This window comes from Diabrotica undecimpunctata, chromosome 6, assembly GCF_040954645.1.
Source record: "Diabrotica undecimpunctata isolate CICGRU chromosome 6, icDiaUnde3, whole genome shotgun sequence".
In the NCBI taxonomy this organism is placed as follows: Eukaryota; Metazoa; Arthropoda; class Insecta; order Coleoptera; family Chrysomelidae; genus Diabrotica; species Diabrotica undecimpunctata.
In genome coordinates, this window is record NC_092808.1 from 19040579 (window position 1) to 19062746 (window position 22168).

Here is a 22168-nt window from a genome sequence, read left to right on the forward strand (position 1 = left end):
ATTTTAACTTTCATTATAATCTGAAGGATTCTGTAATAGTCTCTTCTAAGAAAATACCCTAGGGTGATTCTTTCTTATCTTAAATTTTATAATAATTCATGAATGACATTTAATACTGCTTCGTTGGTCTGCATGGCTAGGCAGGTATTGGAGCATTCTTCTATACAACCACATCTCGGACGCTTCTGGGCAATTGATCGTATCAGCCTTCAAAGTCCAGATCTCGGTGCCGTGTATGACAGACCAAATCTAAAATGAATTTGATCATTCTTTGACGTAATTGTAGCTTTAAGTTGTATTTACAAAACAGAGATTTCATTTTCAGAAACGTTGAGTGAGCTGCTTTAATTCTGCACCTGAATCTGTTTACTTTGGTCTAGTAGTCGTGCGGTTAGCAGTTAAATCTCATAAGTTTTTCTCAACGACATTCATTTATAGACCCATTTCTCTATTTTTCATGTTTACGCAATCCAACAACTCTTGAAAGAATACTGTTTCTTGGAGATTACTAAGAAACAGTATTCTTGGTAATCTCTAAGATTACTGTTACCTACAGTAAGATTACTGTTAATTGCAATAGATAGCAGTGTCGTCAGCATATCAAATAGTCTTCATCAGCCAAATCAGTTCACTATAGATTTTCAATCTTTCTTTCTTTCTTTCTTCTTTCTTTCTCCCCTTCCTTTTACCCTAACATGGTGTCGGATTTGGGCTAGCTATTTTAATTTCCATTTACCCACCTCTTCCATTCTTTTCTGTTTCCTGCCATTATTTTTAATTCCTCGAGTGATTTTTGTTTAAGTTTCCCCGCCTCTACTACTTGCTGTATCCATTTTTTTCTTGGTCTGCCTCTTTTTCTTTTTCCGATGTTTTTTGCTTCATAAATTTTTCTTGTTATTCTATTGGATTGCATCCTCATCAGATGCCCATACCAGTTCATTTGTCTCTTTGCTATTTTGTTCATTATCGGTTCCTGGTTGGCCATTCTCCTAATAGTCTCGTTGCTTAATCTATCCCATTTTGTCTTTTCAACTATCCTTCTTAGATGTCTCATCTCCATTGCGTTTATCCTGCTCTTATGTTTTTCCAGAATTATCCAGTTTTCACTTGCATAGAGCACAGTCGGTATCACTATTGTGTTATATATTTTTATTCTTGTTTCTCGTGCAAGTTCTCTTTTTCCCATTATTGGGGCTAACGCATAATATAATTTGTTTGATTTCTTTGCTCTATTTGTTATTTCCCAGTCTATTTTTCCATCATTAGTTATTATACTTCCCAGGTATTCGTAAGTTGTTACTATTTCCAATTCTGAGTTTTTACATTTTATCTTTATTTGATTATCTTCTTTATCTCCTTTGCCGCTGATTATCATTATCTTACTTTTTTCCTCGTTTATCTCCATTTTAAGTTCTTCTATTTGTTCTACCCATATATCCATTAGTTTCTGCATTTTATTCTCGGAATCTGCTATTAGTACTATGTCGTCTGCATACATTAAGGACTCTATTGTTACCGGTTGTAATCTGTGGTAACCTATTATTGTCTGTAGTTGATTAGTTCTGACTCTAGTGTTTCTTATCAATTCGTTCTTTACTATTATGAATAGCAAAGGGCTGAGACTATCTCCTTGTTTAATACCTCTCTTCCAATTAAATGCTTCCGATCTTTCCCCTGTTATTTGTACCCTTCCTTTTACCTCTTTGTAAGTACTTTCTATAATTTTTATCAATGCATTAGGTACGTTAATTTTCCTCAAGCATTTCCCTACAATATGTCTTTCTATCGTGTCAAATGCTGCTCTTAGGTCTATGAATGCTAATACTAGTTTTTTCCCCGTATCTATGCTTCTTTCTATTAGGTTTCTAATGATATATATGTTGTCATTTGTCTGTCTTCCCGGTCTAAATGCCATTTGTTCTTCTCCCAATACCATTTCTACTTCTTGTCTCAGTCTCTTCTCTATTATTTTCGTATATATTTTAAAGCACACCGATGACAGACATATTGCCCTATAGTTGTCGCAGTTTACATGTTCTCCTTTTTTGTATATTGGTACGATGATATTGTTCTGCCAGTCTTTAGGGATTGTTTGTTTTTCCCACGCCTCTTTATATATTTTCCATAGCCAGTTTATTCCTTCTTCTCCCATGTATTTTACCATTTTCGAATGATTATTGCATTAACACTTTGAAGGAAAAGTGTATTACATAGAGATCTGATACCAATTAGGACGATGAATAAGTTATTTTATAGAAATGTGTGGTAAAAGTAAAAAAAAACTTACCTGCAACAAGTAATAATTAATCGAACTGTTTTGTGAGCCACGCTTCTACCCCCCAGCAAGAGGCACTGGTGCAACAATACTGCCAACTGCTCTTGAATAATCGTTAAAAACTCAAATTGTTGATTTGGTGCTTCTCCGTTATTACTCCTATTTCTACTGAGCCTTATAGAGGCGATCCAATCTAGCATATCCAATACCATGCCGATATCATCAACATTGGTACTGCATATTGCAGTAACTAGTAACGATTCGATGAAAACATTGGATTCCAACATTAAGTTTCTCTGTACGCGATCCTTGGAATTTTCTTGCTGCTTAATCGTATGTAAAGTTACACTCAGTTCATGTATAACATCACACCCCATGTAAATATCAATTTTTCTCGGTAATCCCAACTTGTCAATACCAAGACTTGATCTATCTACACTTCTTTTCGCTTCGGTTTTATCATCTTTGGCATTAACAGCTCTAATGTGAAGAAGCAAGTTCCTAACCTTGGTTTTATATAATTTGGGACTAGTTAAAGTGACAATGCCGCTTTGCTCCGTTAGATCTAAATGAGAGGCTAAATCTGTAGGACCAGCCAGAATATCGGCATTTTGTGCTCGTAAATATTCCTGAGAAGTTACAGGATTATCTGCCCACTGCAACATATCTATTGTAACAGTTTCATCGACAGCAAATCTGACATCTCTCTTGTGCCCTATTCCGCTCTTATTTTGTCGTAAAAGAGTGATTTCTACATTAGGTGATCCACTATCTGGTTGAAGTGTGAAGTGGACGTCGACATGACCTAATACAGTTGAACTAGGAAGTGTAATTTCGAATATATGTTCGTCCCAAGTTGTAGTATCTGTCAACAATCTCCACGTTTTGGAATTCTGCTCACCCTCGCATTGTGGTTGTCTGCGCTGTCTTAACGACTGCTGGAATTCGCTCCAGCAAGGAGGAACAACAACACAATATCCGGTTTTTAAAGGTTCGAAATCACAAAATAATTTTAAGTTCTTCAAATCGTTGGAAGGAATGACGTAGACCGGTTCTTGGAAGTATCTTAATAATTCTGAATTATCCAAATTATCTGTCGATTGTGATAAAGTGTTTGTATTCTCTACGTGCATTCCAAAAAGATCGTCTTCGTCGTGGTCATCACTTGATTCGTTTTCAGCATTGCTAAGAACGTAAAAGTGAAGGGAGCCTTTCTTCGTTGAAGCACACAATCGATCCAGACCTGAAATAATAAAAGTGAAATCAAGATCAGTATACAGACAGAAAAATAATAGGCTTATTCGTTTATAACTGTGAAATGTTATAATCGCTCTGATCATGCGCAATAAAGAAATATAGACATACATTTATCAACTAAGAATGATCAGGCTGGTTTTAGAACAAGGCTGGTTTTAGAACAATCCTCAACGATATATCCTTTTTTAATTCTTTTCAGTCACTTGATATAGTGACTATATACTATGTATATACCATTGATGATACCACCAATATAAACGTTGAACAAATTTTTTGATTTTGTCTAGATTTACAAATTTAATACTAAAAGATTAATTTCCACACTTTTTTATCTTTCAATGGGTTATTATTGTTGAATACTGTTTCTTATAAAGAAATCTATGTTGAATAAAATTTATTTTACTGTACTATTAATAGGTCACTGGTACTTAACGATATCAAAATATGCTACTGTATTGAGTTCTATATATCTATATATAAAAATCACCGATTCTTCAGATATAAAAATATTCATAAATATACATTGACGCAAGAAACACGAAAGCTGAAAACGATAATAGACTACGTAATAGTCAAACAAGATACCACAATAAAGATCAAAGATGTGGGAGTCAGAAGAGGAGCAGAATGTGGAACTGACCATAAACTACTGACAGCAAAAATGAGCATTAATTGGAAACATAACAAGACCCCCTGTACAGAAGAACCGTTGAACACTATAAGAGAAAAACAATACAATATAGAACTACTTCAAGAACAATCAATAAGAGAACTATACAAACAACGTCTAGACCAAAAATTAATAGAATTCAGCTACGGCAACATCGAAGAATTATTCGAGCATATAAAGGCGAGTATGAAACAAGCAGCATTCGAAGCCCTTGGATAGAAAGAACATATAACAAATAAACAGTACTATTATGAAATAAATGAACCAACATAAAGAATAATTGAAAAAAAAGCAACTATACAGAAAATGGCTGACTATAAACAACGATGAAATTTATAAAGAATATAGAGAAAAAGAGAAGTGAAAAAACAAATAACACAATAAAAGAATGAAGAATGGGAAAGAACCTGCTTAAATATTGAAACATACATAGGAGGTACAATAACTTCGGAGTCATGGAAAGTACTGAGAGGACTGAAACAAAAGTCAAAAGAAAAAATTAAATTGGGAAACATACAGGACAAAGAATGGAAGAACTATTACAAGGAACTGTTAACAGAACAAAGATCACAATTCATTGGAAAAGAAAACAGGCGTAGACGAAGCAGATCCCCACAACAAGAAATAGAAATAACAGATAGGGAAATGGGAACGGCCATAAAAGCAATCAAAAATAAGAAAGCACCGGAACCTGGAGGCATCTCACCTGAGCTTATAAAGTACGGCTCAAAAAAATTACACCGGATGATAAAATGGATATTTCAGAAAGACACAAATGGAGAACAGATCCCAAAGGAATGGACGGAGGCATATATGACATCTATATTTAAGAAAGGAGATAGAAAAAGATGCGAAAACCACAGAGAAATAAGCGTAATATCATCAATGGGAAGATTATATGGGAAGATACTACGAGAAAAGATAGAGCAAGCGATTAAAGGCAAAATCCGGGAGGATCAGGCAGGCTTCACGGCAGGAAGATCATGCATAGACCACATATACACACTGGAACAACTGTTGGAAAACAAAAAAATAGAGATATACATTTGGCATTTGTGGAACTGAGAAAGGCGTATGTCTCTGTATCAAGGTCAGAACTATGGGAGGCAATGTACAAATTAGAGACATAGACGGAACTCATAGAAGCTCTGTATATACAAAAGCTCTGTATAAAGAAAATAAAGTGTCCATTCAAATGGGAACAAGAATCATTGGAGACTTCACCACAACAAAAGGGCCCCTGCAGGGTGATTCCACATCTCCAACCCTATTCAAAATATACTTAGAGAAAGCCTTGACTACACGAAAAAGAAAATGCGAAGACATGGGAGTACCGGTACGAAACCAATACCTATATACGTTAAGCTTGGCAGACGGTCAAGTTGTGATTGCATAAGACCTATCTACGAATGAAGAAGACATAGAAGATCTACAGATTGACGACAACGTAACAATCAAAGGAAAGGATAAATTCAAATACTTGGGGTTTATAATCACGAAAAAGGCAACAACAGAGGAAGAAATTAAGCAAAAACAACTTAACAACAGCAATCCGACAACTTAACTCAGTATGGTGGGATAGACACCTAAATATGAAGACAAAAACACAGATTTATAAAACATTAGTGAGAAGTATTATGACATATGAGGCTGAAAATTGGATTATAAACAAGAAAAACAGCAGTAAGATAATAGCAACAGAGATGGAATGCCTGCGAAGATGCTACAGATTGACAAGAATGGATAGGAGAAGTAATGACGAAATAAAGCAAAGAACATCAATAGAAACAGACATACTAACATATATAAAGCAAAAAAGACTAAAGTGGTATGGACATGTAGCTACAGCAGATGGAAAAAATAATCCAAATTTCAACAACATTCAAAACAACAAACACATTGAGATCTATTTTATCTAAAATTAAACCTAACCATGAACACGAAAGAACAAAGAATTGTATTTATAAAATATATTGTGAATACGATCATTTTTATTTAGGTGAAACATCAAGACCAATAAATGTAGAATAAGTGAACATCAATATTATATTAAAAATAGAGAATTTAATAGATCTCAAATTGTAAACACGCATGGGAAAATGAACATAGGAGTCAGATAAAATTAAATTATTAGAAGAATTTTTCACCAAGTAGCAAAAAACATAATGTCAAATGAAATCGTAGGCTTCCACGGCCAGAGTCAGAATTATAGTTTATTCGTCTTCCGGGTTTGGACCGTGTCATTTGTGAGTGACCCAAAAGTGGGTTCATCTCGACGTTTCGCTACAATTGTATGTAGCTTCTTCAGGAGAACAAAAAGAAAAAGAAACAAAAGACAGGAAGATGGGTAGTTAGCAACGGTAACTCAGTTACTCAACGCAACCAGAGGCGAATACTAACTACCAAGATGGGCATTTGGTCACAGTAACTCAACTACTCAACGCAGCCAGAGGTGAAAACCAAATGCCAGGACAGGGATTCACGTCCAACAGCTCAGAACACTAACGCGTCGAGAGGCAGGGAGTGAATCCGACGATTACTCCGCTACCGCTCTATTTATAGTCGCGGTGACCTGTCGTGTCGGGACGTATCGGCACACTTCGTGGCGCGAACGTCAAGAAGCGCGCGCTGGCCAATCATGTGGCTGCATCGTGGTAGCGGGACCGGACGGCGGCTCTAGACTGGGATTCCAGATGGGAGACAAGTAGTATCCTTCCTCTCGATTGATATTATGTGGATTTTTTCGGATCTCTAGAGATTCGCGGATTTTCCTGGAATAAAAGAAGGGGCTCTTAGAAATAATATGAGTTTTTTCGAACAATATGGAATGACCGGTTTCTTGGCAGTGTTCTGCAACTGCAGAATGGGAGAAAAGACCTGATCGAATGCATCTTTGATGCTCTTGAATCCGAGTTTTGACGGAACGACCAGTTTCGCCAATATACACTTGTCCACATGAACAAGGAATAGAATAGACACCACAGGAAGATAGGGGCGGTAATGGGTCCTTAGGAGAGGGTAGATATTGTGAGATTTTCTTGGGTGGTCGAAAAGTAGTCCTGATACCTTCCTTGCGAAGAATTTTGCCAATCCTATCAGTGACACTTCGAATATACGGAAGAAAAGCCACAGGAGTATTACCCGAAGATTCTGAATTTGTCGTCCTAGGGTGTAAAGGGGGATGTAGATGTCGGTGTGTAATGTTTTGAATTGTGGACTTGGAGTAACCGTTGGCGACAAGGGTTTTTTGCAGATGGCCAAGTTCTTCTCTAAGGTTGTCAGGTTCAGAAATCGAAATGGCCCGATGGATGAGAGAGTTGATCACAGAATTCTTTTGGGCAGGATGGTGGTGTGATGAAGCATGTAGGTAACGATTCGTGTGAGTCTTTTTTCTATAAACAGAGTGACCCAATCGGCCATTGGGCTTGGAGGTGACTAACACATCGAGAAAGGGAAGGGACCGATTATTTTCTACTTCCATTGTGAATTTTATACTCGGATGTTGTGAGTTAAGATGATCTAGGAAGGGAGAAAGGGTATGTTGACCATGGGGCCAGATGATAAATGTATCATCAACGTAGCGGAACCAAACTTTTGGTTTTAAGGGGTAAGATTCTAGGGCTAAAGACTCAAAGGCTTCCATGAAAATGTCAGCAATGACAGGGGAAAGGGGAGAACCCATTGGTGTTCCAGATATTTGTTTGTAGAAATTGCCTCTAAAAGAAAAATATGTTGAAAGGAGGCATTTTTCCGCTAGATCTGCCAAAACCAAAGACTTGTTATCATTGGTCAAGTGATCTCGCAGAACAACTAGAGAGTCATGTATGGGGATATTAGTAAATAGGGATGATACATCGAAACTGACGAGAATGTCTTGGGGATCGACCGTGAGGGAGGAGATTAAGGTGATGAAATGTGTGGAATTTCGGACATAAGAAGAGGTACGACCAGTATAGGTCTTAAACTGATTCGACAAGTACTTTGCGAGTTTGTAGGTAGGAGAGTTAATCGTAGTCACAATGGGACGAAGAGGTACGTTGTCTTTATGGATTTTGGGAAGACCGTAAATTCTGGGGCAGATGGAGTTTTTCGGAACTATGGACTTCTTAACATCATCGGAAAGATCGGATTGTTTGATGGCATGGGAAATTTCGCGTTCGACTCTAGGAGTGGGGTCTCGAGAAATTGTGTTATAACAGGATGTATCCCTAAGTAAGTCGTTTACTTTCTCTATGTAGGAAGGAGTATCCAGGATAACTGTGGCATTACCTTTGTCTGCAGGAAGGATTATTATCTCAGAAAGAGAACGGAGATTTTTGAGAGCTATGAACTCCTCACGAGATATATTGGAAGTAGGGATTTTGGCTGTATCAAGACATTTAGCGACGTCAAAGCGGATACGGTCGGCTGGAATTTTGGGAATTGTGCGGAGTGCCGCTTCCGCTACGTTTGGTTTAGTTCCGCTACGTTGGTGATACATTTATCATCTGGCCCCATGGTCAACATACCCTTTCTCCCTTCCTAGATCATCTTAACTCACAACATCCGAGTATAAAATTCACAATGGAAGTAGAAAATAATCGGTCCCTTCCCTTTCTCGATGTGTTAGTCACCTCCAAGCCCAATGGCCGATTGGGTCACTCTGTTTATAGAAAAAAGACTCACACGAATCGTTACCTACATGCTTCATCACACCACCATCCTGCCCAAAAGAATTCTGTGATCAACTCTCTCATCCATCGGGCCATTTCGATTTCTGAACCTGACAACCTTAGAGAAGAACTTGGCCATCTGCAAAAAACCCTTGTCGCCAACGGTTACTCCAAGTCCACAATTCAAAACATTACACACCGACATCTACATCCCCCTTTACACCCTAGGACGACAAATTCAGAATCTTCGGGTAATACTCCTGTGGCTTTTCTTCCGTATATTCGAAGTGTCACTGATAGGATTGGCAAAATTCTTCGCAAGGAAGGTATCAGGACTACTTTTCGACCACCCAAGAAAATCTCACAATATCTACCCTCTCCTAAGGACCCATTACCGCCCCTATCTTCCTGTGGTGTCTATTCTATTCCTTGTTCATGTGGACAAGTGTATATTGGCGAAACTGGTCGTTCCGTCAAAACTCGGATTCAAGAGCATCAAAGATGCATTCGATCAGGTCTTTTCTCCCATTCTGCAGTTGCAGAACACTGCCAAGAAACCGGTCATTCCATATTGTTCGAAAAAACTCATATTATTTCTAAGAGCCCCTTCTTTTATTCCAGGAAAATCCGCGAATCTCTAGAGATCCGAAAAAATCCACATAATATCAATCGAGAGGAAGGATACTACTTGTCTCCCATCTGGAATCCCAGTCTAGAGCCGCCGTCCGGTCCCGCTACCACGATGCAGCCACATGATTGGCCAGCGCGCGCTTCTTGACGTTCGCGCCACGAAGTGTGCCGATACGTCCCGACACGACAGGTCACCGCGACTATAAATAGAGCGGTAGCGGAGTAATCGTCGGATTCACTCCCTGCCTCTCGACGCGTTAGTGTTCTGAGCTGTTGGACGTGAATCCCTGTCCTGGCATTTGGTTTTCACCTCTGGCTGCGTTGAGTAGTTGAGTTACTGTGACCAAATGCCCATCTTGGTAGTTAGTATTCGCCTCTGGTTGCGTTGAGTAACTGAGTTACCGTTGCTAACTACCCATCTTCCTGTCTTTTGTTTCTTTTTCTTTTTGTTCTCCTGAAGAAGCTACATACAATTGTAGCGAAACGTCGAGATGAACCCACTTTTGGGTCACTCACAAATGACACGGTCCAAACCCGGAAGACGAATAAACTATAAAACATAATGTGTTTAATTTGTTAATTTTTTGTATTTTGAGAACGATTTCCAAGTGGAAATTGAAACGTAAAAAATAAACTTATTTTAAACTTAAATTGTGGCTTATTCTCAATAAAAATAGTAATTGCATTCAAATGCCACAAGAAAATAGCTTCGGAACAATATCGAAAAAATTATACACTCATGCACAAAAAAAATCGAATATTGTGGAATTTTCTAATTTTTTTTTTTTTTTTTTTTGAAAATAAATTCTGGTCAATCAAGTCGTTTATTGTGAAAATAAGTTTATTTTAACAATGTTTAATGAACAATTTTAAGTTTTTATGCGGAGAAAATTGCGAAAAAAAAATAATGCTTAAGTAATGGGTAAGGTAATAAGGTAATAAGGTTTTTTACTCTAAACTTAAATTCTACTTAAATTGCTTAAACAAGTCTTTTTAAATAAAACAAATACATGTTGGGTATCGAGTATTCCCCCCTCTAACTTTTATTACTGTTTGAATCCATCTCGGTATGCTTGCAAGTAAATTTTGAATATACTTTGGGAAATTGCATTCCATTCATCCTGTGCAACAAGCCGAAGTTGCTCTATCGTATTTGTTACGGGATTTCTGTGTCGATGAGGCGTTTTAGCTGATCCCACATGTGCTCTATTTGATTTAAATCCGGACTAAATGGTAGTCAATCAATCTTCAAATTCGGATCTCATTAACATAATTACTTACTATGGCAGCGGCATGTGGTCAAGCATTATCGTGTATTAACATAAAGCTGTCATATCCAATGTAACCAACATATGGCAAAACATGATCTTGCAGGATATTTTGAATGTAAGTGTCACCAGTCATACGTCCAACCACTTCCACAAGTGCGGTGCGTCCCTCCCAACTAATACCTCCCAAAAGCATTATGCCACCACCTCCAAAACTAACGGTCTGGGCAAGATTGTAGGTGGCGAATCGTTCTCCTACTCTTCTGTAGACGCGGTTTCGACCATCTGGCTTATATAATAGATTTTGGAGAAGACGTGGAACTTTTGCAGGGCATCTAGGCTTTAAGTTTGTTTCTTCTAATCTTCGTCTAACTGTTTTTGAACTCACATTAACTCGCAATGAGCGATTTCTTGTAGAATTAAAAACCAAAAAATGGTCATCAATTGCGGTTGTGCACCTTGGGCGTCCTTGACCAGGCTTTCGTACAAAATTGCCTATCTCATGGTACCTTTTTAAAATATTCGAAACTGTAGATTGACTTCTCCTGAGACGTCGTGCTATATCTTTTTGTGTATATCCTTCCTAGTACAAAATTACAATCAGACTGTGCTACTTGGGCTTCATCGCAGTGTCGAATTGGTGGCATATTTGTTTTAAACTTAGTCGAATCTAAACAATGTTTAATTGAACTTAATAGATTAAACTAAAAATAACCGAATTATTACGGTTTTTTACCTTTTTTTTCCTTTAGGTGAAGAAGGTTTTATATGATAAAATGTACGAATGACACTAAACACTGTATAAACGTCAAACTATTTCAAACCAATTGAGTACATCAGCCTACTATCTTACTTTATGAGTAAAATCAGTAATCTAAAATTATTTTGAAATAATAGTGACTATAAAAAAAGAATCGAAAAATTCCAAAATATTCGATATTTTTATCCATGAGTTTATATTAGACAGAAAAAACTACTTACTATTACAATATGCGGCCGAAATAAATCCATCTCCTTCTATTTTTGCGTAACATATTACATTTAAATCTGAGAGACTGACGATCCTTAGAACACCATCTACACAAACCATCACAGCGGTACCTTCTGCTTCAGTAAGCCTTTCCGAAAAAGATCCAAATTTATCAATAATTGGCAATAAATTTATCTCTACAGGTCTTTCGTCACTGGCCAATTGCTTAAATAATACGACATCTTCTTTAAGTTTGACCATTTTATCGGAAAAGTCTAGTTGATAGAGTAGTAGGAAGTTTTGAGAAGGGTTATTGCTTTTTAGATAGACCAATATGTGTTTCTGGTCGTTTGTTGGTAGTATATCCGCTATTTCTAAATCTTGACACATGCATTCTTCCGGTATGCTTATACATTGGGCAGCACGGGAGTAGTGTACTCTTTTCCTTTCTTGACAGTTTTTAATCTGAAAAAATAAAAATAGTTCGCTTTAATTAACATTTGGTTCTCTTTAGTCCTTCAAACACATTTCCGATCATAGTCTTTGGGTAAATTGTGACGTTTCTTTTTGATATACGGTTCACTATTACTATTGTCAGTCATATTTATTATTTGCCACTAAATTGAATTAAACTAAATTACTATCAATTCACAAAAAGTACACGTAAAAGCGCCTTCCACTAATAATACTACAAAAAATTATATTCTCTGCTTTATGAAACCCCTAACAGTGCGCTTATGGAACCGACTAACTGGTAACAGACGATAATAGAGCTACCCGAACAATAACGGGGTTGCCATTTACATCGCCTTAATCTGCGACGGCATTGTTGATCACGGACATTATCTACCGTTAGAGAAAGATATAAACTACAACATTGCACATAACTTCAAGTTGAACCGAGGTAAACGTTACATTTTCAATAGAACCCAAATCTTTTCTAGAACGTTTGAACAGTTAAAAATAGACCAGTCAAATTATTTAAATGTATTTCTTATAAAATGAGATTTCTTCTATCTGAACGTATATTCTTTCACCAGTCAGAAGAACGTTTTTGTCAATTTTTAAGAGATTAAACAAATTCTGCAATAATCCACGAATTTATTTATTAAATAATAATTAAATTGTTTCCTTTTGTAGGTATTCCAACAACAAAAATATTTTTTTTCTAAAGGGTAAACGTCAAATTTCACTGGCCTATAAAAGATCATTAAAACATGAGTCTCTCGCTACAATTGTGGTACTTTACTGTAGTTGCGTAATACGCCTTCCTGTAGAAATCGATGTGATTGTGAAAAACATATGTTGCGACATAAATGAGTGCTAAAAAATTGATAAAGAAATAAAACTTACCTCCAAAATATGGTCTGATATACTAGGCTCGCTTTCCACATTGCTCAGAGGACCATTAGTCATCAGATTGGTATCGTTTGATATAGAATTAAAATTAACATTCGCTGCATTGAAACTATCGAATACTAGCACCTTAGGTCCGGTGTGACTCTTCTTTGTCATCGATACTGTAGGACTTATATACAGTTCATCAGATTCACTGGGTATCAAAGTTTTATAAAAGGAAAACACCACGGGATCTATGTTACCTATGAAGTCTGTATAACTTTCTTTCTTATCTAAATCTTCTATAGAATTAGTATCCAGTAAATATGGATTTTCGGGCGGCGATTTTACTGTCTGAATTTCCTGTTCTTCCAAATCTTTGCTGTAGGTAAAATCATATACTACTAGATACGCTTTATCTTTTATCATATTTTCTGTTTGATTTAACTGTGTGTGATTCTGAGACTGACTAGTGAGGGTTACGCCACTGATTATACTTGGCCTACATGATATTGATTTATTTACATTTTTATTATCACCTACGATAGCTATAGTAGTTATTTTTTTATCTACAGGATATTTTTCTGAAAAAAAAAATGTTAATTAATATTAAAATTTATTTGTTTTGCGTGCGTGTGTTTTGCCACTTCCATAAAATGGCATTTATTACTACATCCAAGATACGAAATAGTTGTAATTGTGCATGACATTTGCAGTTAATAGGCCTTGGTGAGGAATTTATTCCTTCCTGACATCTAGGACCTGCCAAAATGCCTGAGAGAATCGTAGCAGGTCTAAACGATCGTGTTAGATGTTTTACATCAAATAGTGAAGGAAGTTGGATAAATTACTTTAAAAGCCTATGACCGTAGATTAGAAGTTGGCACCAATAACTGGAACAAAACTTGCAGGAACAGAAAATAGCTATAATAACGAAGATCCTTCAAAAAATGGAGAAGCTGATCAGAGAAATGGAGTACATTATAGGTATGAAAATAAATGGTGAGTTTTCTTGATACGCTGATGTGCTACGGAATTTGGTAACTAATATAGATATTTTCACTTTATTTGTTGCTGCTGTAAAAAGTAAAGTGGACTTTCCAAACAGTCCAGTCCACTTTTTAAGATTTTAGAACAAGAACATTCTTCGTCTGCCTAACCTCTTATGTCTTGTAGTTTTCTCTGCAGTAGACCATAGCGCTGTTTATGGCTCATTATGTGAACCACATATTCTAGCTTACACTTCTTCACAATTGAAATAATCTTCTTCTGCGTAGATATTAAAAAGTAGGGGCGATAAAATGGCTTTATCTCAACATCTTTGCTCAGTTGGTTGTCTGTGTTAGTGTTTTTGAATGTACATAGTAGTTTATTATCTTTTACTCTATTAAGTGCTTTCTAACAATCGACAAAACATTTGTATATGTCACAATCTACAGCGCTTGAGCAGAACTTGTAGCAAAAAATGTTTCCTTGTACCTACAGCATCCCTAAAACTAAACTAAACAGAACGTTAAAACTAGACATATGTAGCCACTCCCTTTCCATCTAGAACAAAGTAATGATTTATTAACAGATTTTGAAACCGGGCTGGACTTATGGCCTACAATTATGGGGTTGTACATCAACATATGAGATAACATAGTAACTTACATAGTGACCTGAAAGTCGAATTTAACCCAAATAAAATTAAGGCAAGAGACCGCTACGATTCTCTCAACTTTAACTTAAATCTCCTCCTCTCTCTCACTCTATCTCTCTCTCATTACGCTGAGCCTGTATAACTAATCCACAGCATATGCAGTGTTGTTAATATAATTTACTTATTATCGACCAATTGTCATAGCAATAAATAAAAAAATTGTAATTGATAGATTAATATTCACATAACGTATACTTACTTATATCACTTCCAGGCCACCCTCCACCCTGCCCAAAATCCTGTGTATATTTGTCCACGAGAAACGAATCAAACTGTGTAACATAAAAACAACACTCTCTTCTCACTTTTCCAGAAACATCAAATACTGATATAAGTCCATCTTGGTCTGCTGCTGGTACCAAATCGACAATAGAACTTCGCCCAACTATATTTATGTTCTTTCCGGCGAACATGGCATCTACAGCTGGACAGGTAGCGTATGTGACCGATAATGGAACATTTTGCGTGTATTCACCGATGACGAACGGACAATTTGGGGAATGTCGTTCGTGTTCGCTACAAGGTTCGTCTGTGCGTTCCCAGGAAACGAGGCACACTGAGCACGTGAAGCACATTGCACGGTCGTCGCCTGATGAATTCGGTTGATGGTAGAAACCTGCTTGGGCCATTTGATCTGGTAGTGCCCACCTGGAATGTTAAACCGTCAAATTAGCTAAAATACATTTGAAAAACAATTTTTAGTTCATAAGAGCAGCATATAAAAAGAAATAAACAATAGGTTATCTAATACAGCAACTCCATATGATATTGAAAGTCATGGATCACCATCAAAGAGTCATTTGAAGATGTCAACACTTTATTTTCCAAAATAAAACAACTATGAAAACAAAATAAAACAACTATTAAAAATTAGTGGCGGCGGAAATACTACGAGATCATGAAAGAACGCAAACAAACGTAAGGTAAAGCAAAACTAAGTAGGATACTTCAGTGCACACAGCAAAACTAGTAAAGAAATTATAGCAGTGAAGGATACTTGACTACTCTGCACTGAGATTCATTATATACTTAATGAATGGAAAATATACACAGCAAACTTGTTCAACTTTCACACATAAAACCCACCACAATTGGGAGACCAGTTAATAGGTCCAAGCATTTTAAGCACTGAAGTGTATGCTATCAAACTATTAAACTAAGAAAAAGAACCAGGGACAGACTATATGTATGCAGAAATAATTCAGCCATTCGATGAAGAAAATCTAGATATCGTGAAGTTCTTCAAGGGTATCTACGAAACAGGACAAATGGGGCTCAAGTTTGGCTCTACTTCTATCGCCCTGCCCAAAACTGTGCGTGCAAAATACAGACTACCGGCTAATACGCCTTTTGAGCCACTTTTTAGTTTTTCTTAAGAATATTACAAGATTGATCAGAGAAAGAATGTTTTTCTGTTTCATCGATTATGAAAAATCATTCGATAACAGCAAACACGAACTAATGATAAAATATTTTGATATGTAAGAAATATCTTGATTCACATATAGAAGTTGTATTGATGTTAAAAATATCAGAGTATTGTTACGTCAGCCCGCTCGCTACGCTACTGATCCACATCCTAACTGCGGTGTTTTGACGTCGCCGAACGTTCAGATGATTCCTTACTGTGCCGCGTGATTCCAAAGGCCTGACGTCAAGAGGGGTCTATGTACCGCTTTCGAGATAACTCCAAGGTATTCGAGCGGCGCTGATGAAGTTCCAGAACGACTGAAGCGCCTATATATAGAGATTAAATTGTAGGGGTTAGCCTAAAAAATATATTTGTAGCGTGAAGTAAATAAAATGATATACATTAATTGTGTTTTTAGTGTTAGTGTTAGACAACTGTAAATGAATTAAAATAAGTGTAAATAAAAATAAAATAAAACATTATAGTATTATGTATTGGAACTATAAGAGAAACAACACGTCTTCAAAACCACACCGAAATGGAAGAATTCTAAATTTAAAAAAAATATTGAGACAAGAACGAATATTGTTCAACTTGTAAGTACCAAAGATTAACACACATCTTCAATACAACAGCCAAGAAATACAATATGATGATCAGCAGAAAAAACCAAATGTATGACATCTAAATACCCACTACGATGTAAAATCGAAATTGATGGAAAATAATAAAGCAGGAAGCAAGGTTTAGATATCTGGGAATAGAATATAACTAGTTTCTAAGATGTTGAAGAAGAAGTACGATAACAAAGCTTAAAAGCAAGTCAAGCGGCGGGATCTCTTAATGACATAATCTGGAAGAACAAACACCTAAGACAAGACACAAAAACAAGAATCTATAAAACGGCAATATATTAACATACACGGCGGAGACAAGAGTTGACATATCTAAAACGAGACGACTACTAGAAACAACAGAGATGAAAATACTCCGACGAATATCAGGGAAAAGTCTGTTGGATAGGGAGAGAAGCGAAAATATACGAAAGGCATGCAATATAGAAGACATAAATGGATTCGTGACAAAACGGAAACAGGAGTAGAACGAACACATTAGTAGAATGGCAGAGGATAGGATAGTACGAATAGCACGAGATAAGTCACCAAATGTACGAAGTATTGGCAGACCAAGAAAAAGATAGTACGATAATTTACACAATTTAGGAGGCTAATATTGAAGAAGAAACAGGCTTTAACGCCTGCATACAAGAAGGAAGAAGAAGAAAAAGAACTTGGAAGTAAAGAGGGCATTCAGAGAGACAGTGGCAGACTCTAGTAAGAGTATTAATCCAAACTGCATATTTTTCCGACGACACAGGGATATTGGTAGATAACATGTACTATTTTCAAAGTCTTCTAATTGAACTCGCAAGTGAAGTTTTGGGTTTGAAAATAAATATGTAGAAGACGAAAAAGATGACATGGGTAGAAATAATTACCCATGTGCAAAGTTATATGTAGTTGTAGAAGAAGTCAAGCAAGTCAATCAGTTTAAATACTGGGGTTGTCTAGAGCAAGTTAGAAATACTTGCTTGAAATTTAGTGAATTTCTAACAACGCAGATTTCATATTTAAATACAGTACGTAAATCTTTCAGCTGGACACAGGTAATATACATTGAGGTAAGTGTGGCAACTGTGCTTTCTCGAGTCCATGCCATGCCAATATCCCACCACACTAAGCGGTACCCTACAATACGATTGATACCTCGATAATCGGCATCTCAGAATATGTTAGCTGTACGCATTTATTTTCGATTGGAACCGTAAAGCGAAGAGTATAGTTTAAAAATGTTTATTTACACTTCTCCAGAAAAGGTTCAAATATTTAAATCGTATTATCAACGCAATTCTTTGTCAGACTGTGCAGATTTATTTGCTGATACTTTCGAAAATAGACCCATACCTTGTAGACAAACATTTGCAAATAATGTAAATAGTTTTGAAACACATTATTGTGTACAAGATTGTATAAAATGTCACAAAAGAAAAGGTATGTCCTCGGAAAGACAGCAGGAAATCGAAAGGAGAGATGAAAGTATTTGTGCTATCACTGGGGTGGATAACTCCAGAACTACTAGAAGTGTCGCCGAGGAGTTGGAGGTCTCGCATACCACAGTTAATAAAGTTTTAAAAAATATGGCTTTAAGAGTTTTAAATATTCGAAACCCCAAGAGTTATTTCCCGGAGATCAATTTCGATCAATCAATGGAGTTTTGTGAAGTTGCAATGAATGCATCTAACGAAAATCATAATTTTATAAAAAATAACTTTTTCGTCATTTTCAGTACGGGGTCATCACAACCCATCACAATTTATGTAGCAGAATTAACTCTTCAATCTTCGCTTATCCACTGCTGGACATAGATCTCCCTCATAATTTTCCATCTATTTCGATCTTGTGCCTCTTGCATCCAATTCCTATGACAACGTTTTAGATCGTCAGTACAACGTGTTGGTGGACGACCTCTACTTCGGTAGGCATCATCTCTTGGTCTCCATTCCAGTATCCGCTTTGTCCATCTATTGTCTGTCATTCGAGCCACGTGACCTGCCCAGTTCCATTTTAGTGTTGCTACTCTCTCTACTGCATCAGCCACTCCTGTTCTTTGTCGTAGCTGGCGATTTGGGATCTTGTCTCGTAGTGAAACGCCCAACATAGCACGCTCCATCGCCCTTTGACACACACGGATCTTTTGAACTGTTCTCCTTGTCATGGTCAACGTTTCGGCACCGTAAGTTAACACTGGCAAAACACACTGATTAAACGTTTTTCTTTTAAGGCATATTGATATATCAGACGATTTGAAAATATGGTTCAGCTTGCCGAAGGCTGCCCAAGTCAGTCTTATACGACGGAGAAGCTCAACGGTTTGGTTATCTTTTCCTATGCGAATCTCATGACCTAGGTATTTATAGGCCATTACCTGGTCTATGGATCTTGTTCCTACGCATATATCTTCGCTGACTACAAGATTTGTCATCATCTGGGTTTTAGATATATTTATTTTCAATCCCCCTTCTAGCGAGGAAAGGTAGAGCTGATTTAAAAGTTCTTTGGCCTCATCTATCCTATCAGCTATTAGTACAATATCATCTGCAAACCTTAGATGGCTAAGCTTTTCTCCGTTTATGTTTATGCCCTTGTCGGTCAGTTTTGTCCTTTTACATATATATTCCAAAAGCGTAGTGAACAGTTTCGGCGATATGGTGTCCCCCTGGCGTACTCCACGTTGTATCGGGAATTTCTGGGTTTGACGATCACCCACTCTAACACTGGCTGTTGCGTTTTGGTATATATGTTTAATTATATTTATATACCGATAGTCAATTCGGCATTCTGTCAAGGCTTCCAACATTTTTTGTTGATTTACGGTGTCGAATGCCTTTTCATAGTCGACAAATATTAAAGCTAGTGGTTTATTATATTCAGTGCATTTTTCTATAAGATTTTTTATTACCAGTAGGTGATCGTTTGTTCCATAGCCTTTTCTAAAACCCGCCTGTTCTATGGGCTGATAAAATTCCAATTTATTTTCTAGTCGTTTCGTAATTATTTTTGTAAATAGTTTATAAATATGTGAAAGTAGACTTATGGGCCTGTAATTCCTGAGGTCGGTAGCATCCCCTTTTTTATGAAGTATGATAATTTCTGCGTTATACCACTGGGTTGGTGTTATTGCTTCCTGCAAACATCTAGTGAATAGTTTGGCAAGGACCTGCCATAATCTTTTTCCAGCCACCTTCAAGGCATCTGCCACTATTTCATCGCCTCCGGGGGACTTATTGTTTTTCAATAGAGTCTTAATTGAAACTAAAAATTAAAACATCTGCGGCCTTGACGACAGTAGTGGACTAGTGAAAGCGCAGTTGCCACACTTACCTCAATGTATATTACATATGTCCAGCTGAAATATTTACGTACTGTATATGTTTAAGTGTTACATTTAGACTATTCTATTGAATATATAGGATACGAAGTGGTAAGGCAATTTAATTACTTAGGCTCCGTTATTACTAACAGTGGAGGATGCGAAGACGCATCACAATGGCCATAAATAGTCAAACAAATTACATGACGCCACTACATCCTTACGAAGGAGAAAAGATAGAGGAGGAGGAGGATTGTATATATTCTCTGACTGTCATTGATATTGTATATGATATGTATTCAATAAGATATATAATACAGTTAAAATACCACAAGAGCGGCTAAAGTCTACCCTCTCTATTTGTTATTATGTCAAAGAAACCTAATGCAAAAGTGTGAAAAATATAGAACTATTGTCTCAATTAGTCATTTACTCAAAACCTTTGTAAAAATAAAAAACTGTAAAATAATAAAATTGTAAAAATATCCAAAAGTATTTCAAAATTGTTCACAACGTTTTGAATCCTATTAGACCATCATAACTCAAACCTGAAAGTAAGTAATTTCACTTTAATGTAGTGAAAAAGGGGGTAAAATTTTGAATGTTAATAAAAAAACATGTGGTATAATTACTGATTTGGATCATTTGCAAAAAGAAACTTCCAAAACAGTATAAAAACCTTTGATTAAATGTTCGATTAAATAAAATGTTAATCTAATAAAAAGAGAAATCAAACGATTTCTACCTAGCGAAACCGAATTCAAATTTTTACCACTGTGTTTCCTAAAATTTGCGAAACAAACAGCTGGATAAATTACTCATTATGTCATTATGTTAATCTAATGTTTATAAAATGTACCGAATGTCTGTCATCTGATAGTAATATGTTCAAGCACTTACTTATAATCCATATGTGGCCACTGACTATAGGTTTCTCGCCTCCTCCATTCACTCGCCATAGATTTCCTATCAGAGGCGTTTACCTTGTCTCCAAGAAGATCTGACAGGCGTTCTTGTACTGCCGAAGCGACTCCTAGTTCGGGAATGTGCTGATTGTTGGCCAATAAGTTTGCTACTGTAGTAGACGTTGCATATCGCAAATCTTCTAGAGGTGTGGTGAGGCAGACAGTATTCCACTAAAAGAAAATAAATACTGTATAAGAGTGCCGAGAAAAGTTGATCAAGACTAATAAGTTGTAATTCACAAATTTAAGCTCTAAGTTCTTTAAGATCTTCACAAATTTAAGGGTTATGTTCATATCCCAAAATTTATCAAATAATGAGTTTGAATCGAATATACACTCTACATGTAGATCTAAACATTTACTTAAACAAAACAATAAAGTTGTAATTAAGTATACTGTTACGTAAAAATATGAGTCATATTAAAAACCTGTAAACATGTTGTTTATTCACTAATATGTTCTAAATTCTACGACCCTTCGACTAGCTGGCAGAAATTCCAAGTAATAAAAAACCGGTCCATTCGAACGTTCCGGAAATAGGATGAATGAAAAACCAGCCCGGGCATTCGAGGCAAAGCAGGTCAACATCCATGGGGTTCGAGAAACAGCTGTTTTCGTATAAATATGACGGAACTTTCATTGTGGAAACAGTTAATATCTGAAGATCGCGCGCCGCGTTTTTAAATTGTAACGCACGTATTATAATAAATTAATTGTAAAATAAATTAGTACAAATAAAGACTTTAATAAATTTGTGAGTGTTATAAATAGAACCTTTAATAAATAAATTAGAATTAATAAAAACATTACAATACACTTACTTTTTGTGCTTTTATGCCTTTTTTATGATGTGCTTGGGCCTCTGAAATAATTTCAGTAAGTTCGTTGATTATCTGTTCAAGTCCATGAAGATTGCTGGACGATAGACTTTCCTTTAAAATGATCGCCTAGAAAAAAAGTAAAGTGTGAATGTTTTGAAACAATATAAGAAATAAAGTAGTAGACTGTTGTGTCATATATATTTCTAAAACTAAGTGGTTTTTTATTCCAGTGGTGTCAAGGAGCTGGATTGAGGAAGCAAAAAAGTTGACTTACATTTT

The 22168-nt window shown here is 36.4% G+C and overlaps 1 protein-coding gene across 1 annotated transcript in view; it reads right to left on the reverse strand.

Annotated features, from left to right (window-relative positions):
• Bruce (BIR repeat containing ubiquitin-conjugating enzyme) overlaps nucleotides 1-22168 on the reverse strand; it is a 90284-nt gene that overhangs the window by 54851 nt on the left and 13265 nt on the right. Inside the window, exons 3-8 of the mRNA XM_072534390.1 lie at nucleotides 21890-22015; nucleotides 21004-21239; nucleotides 14962-15410; nucleotides 13076-13644; nucleotides 11734-12187; nucleotides 2288-3518 (exon numbers count right to left, since the gene is read on the reverse strand). Of these exons, the coding sequence (XP_072390491.1) occupies nucleotides 2288-3518; nucleotides 11734-12187; nucleotides 13076-13644; nucleotides 14962-15410; nucleotides 21004-21239; nucleotides 21890-22015 (3065 nt within the window). The remainder of the gene's footprint in view (nucleotides 1-2287; nucleotides 3519-11733; nucleotides 12188-13075; nucleotides 13645-14961; nucleotides 15411-21003; nucleotides 21240-21889; nucleotides 22016-22168) is intronic.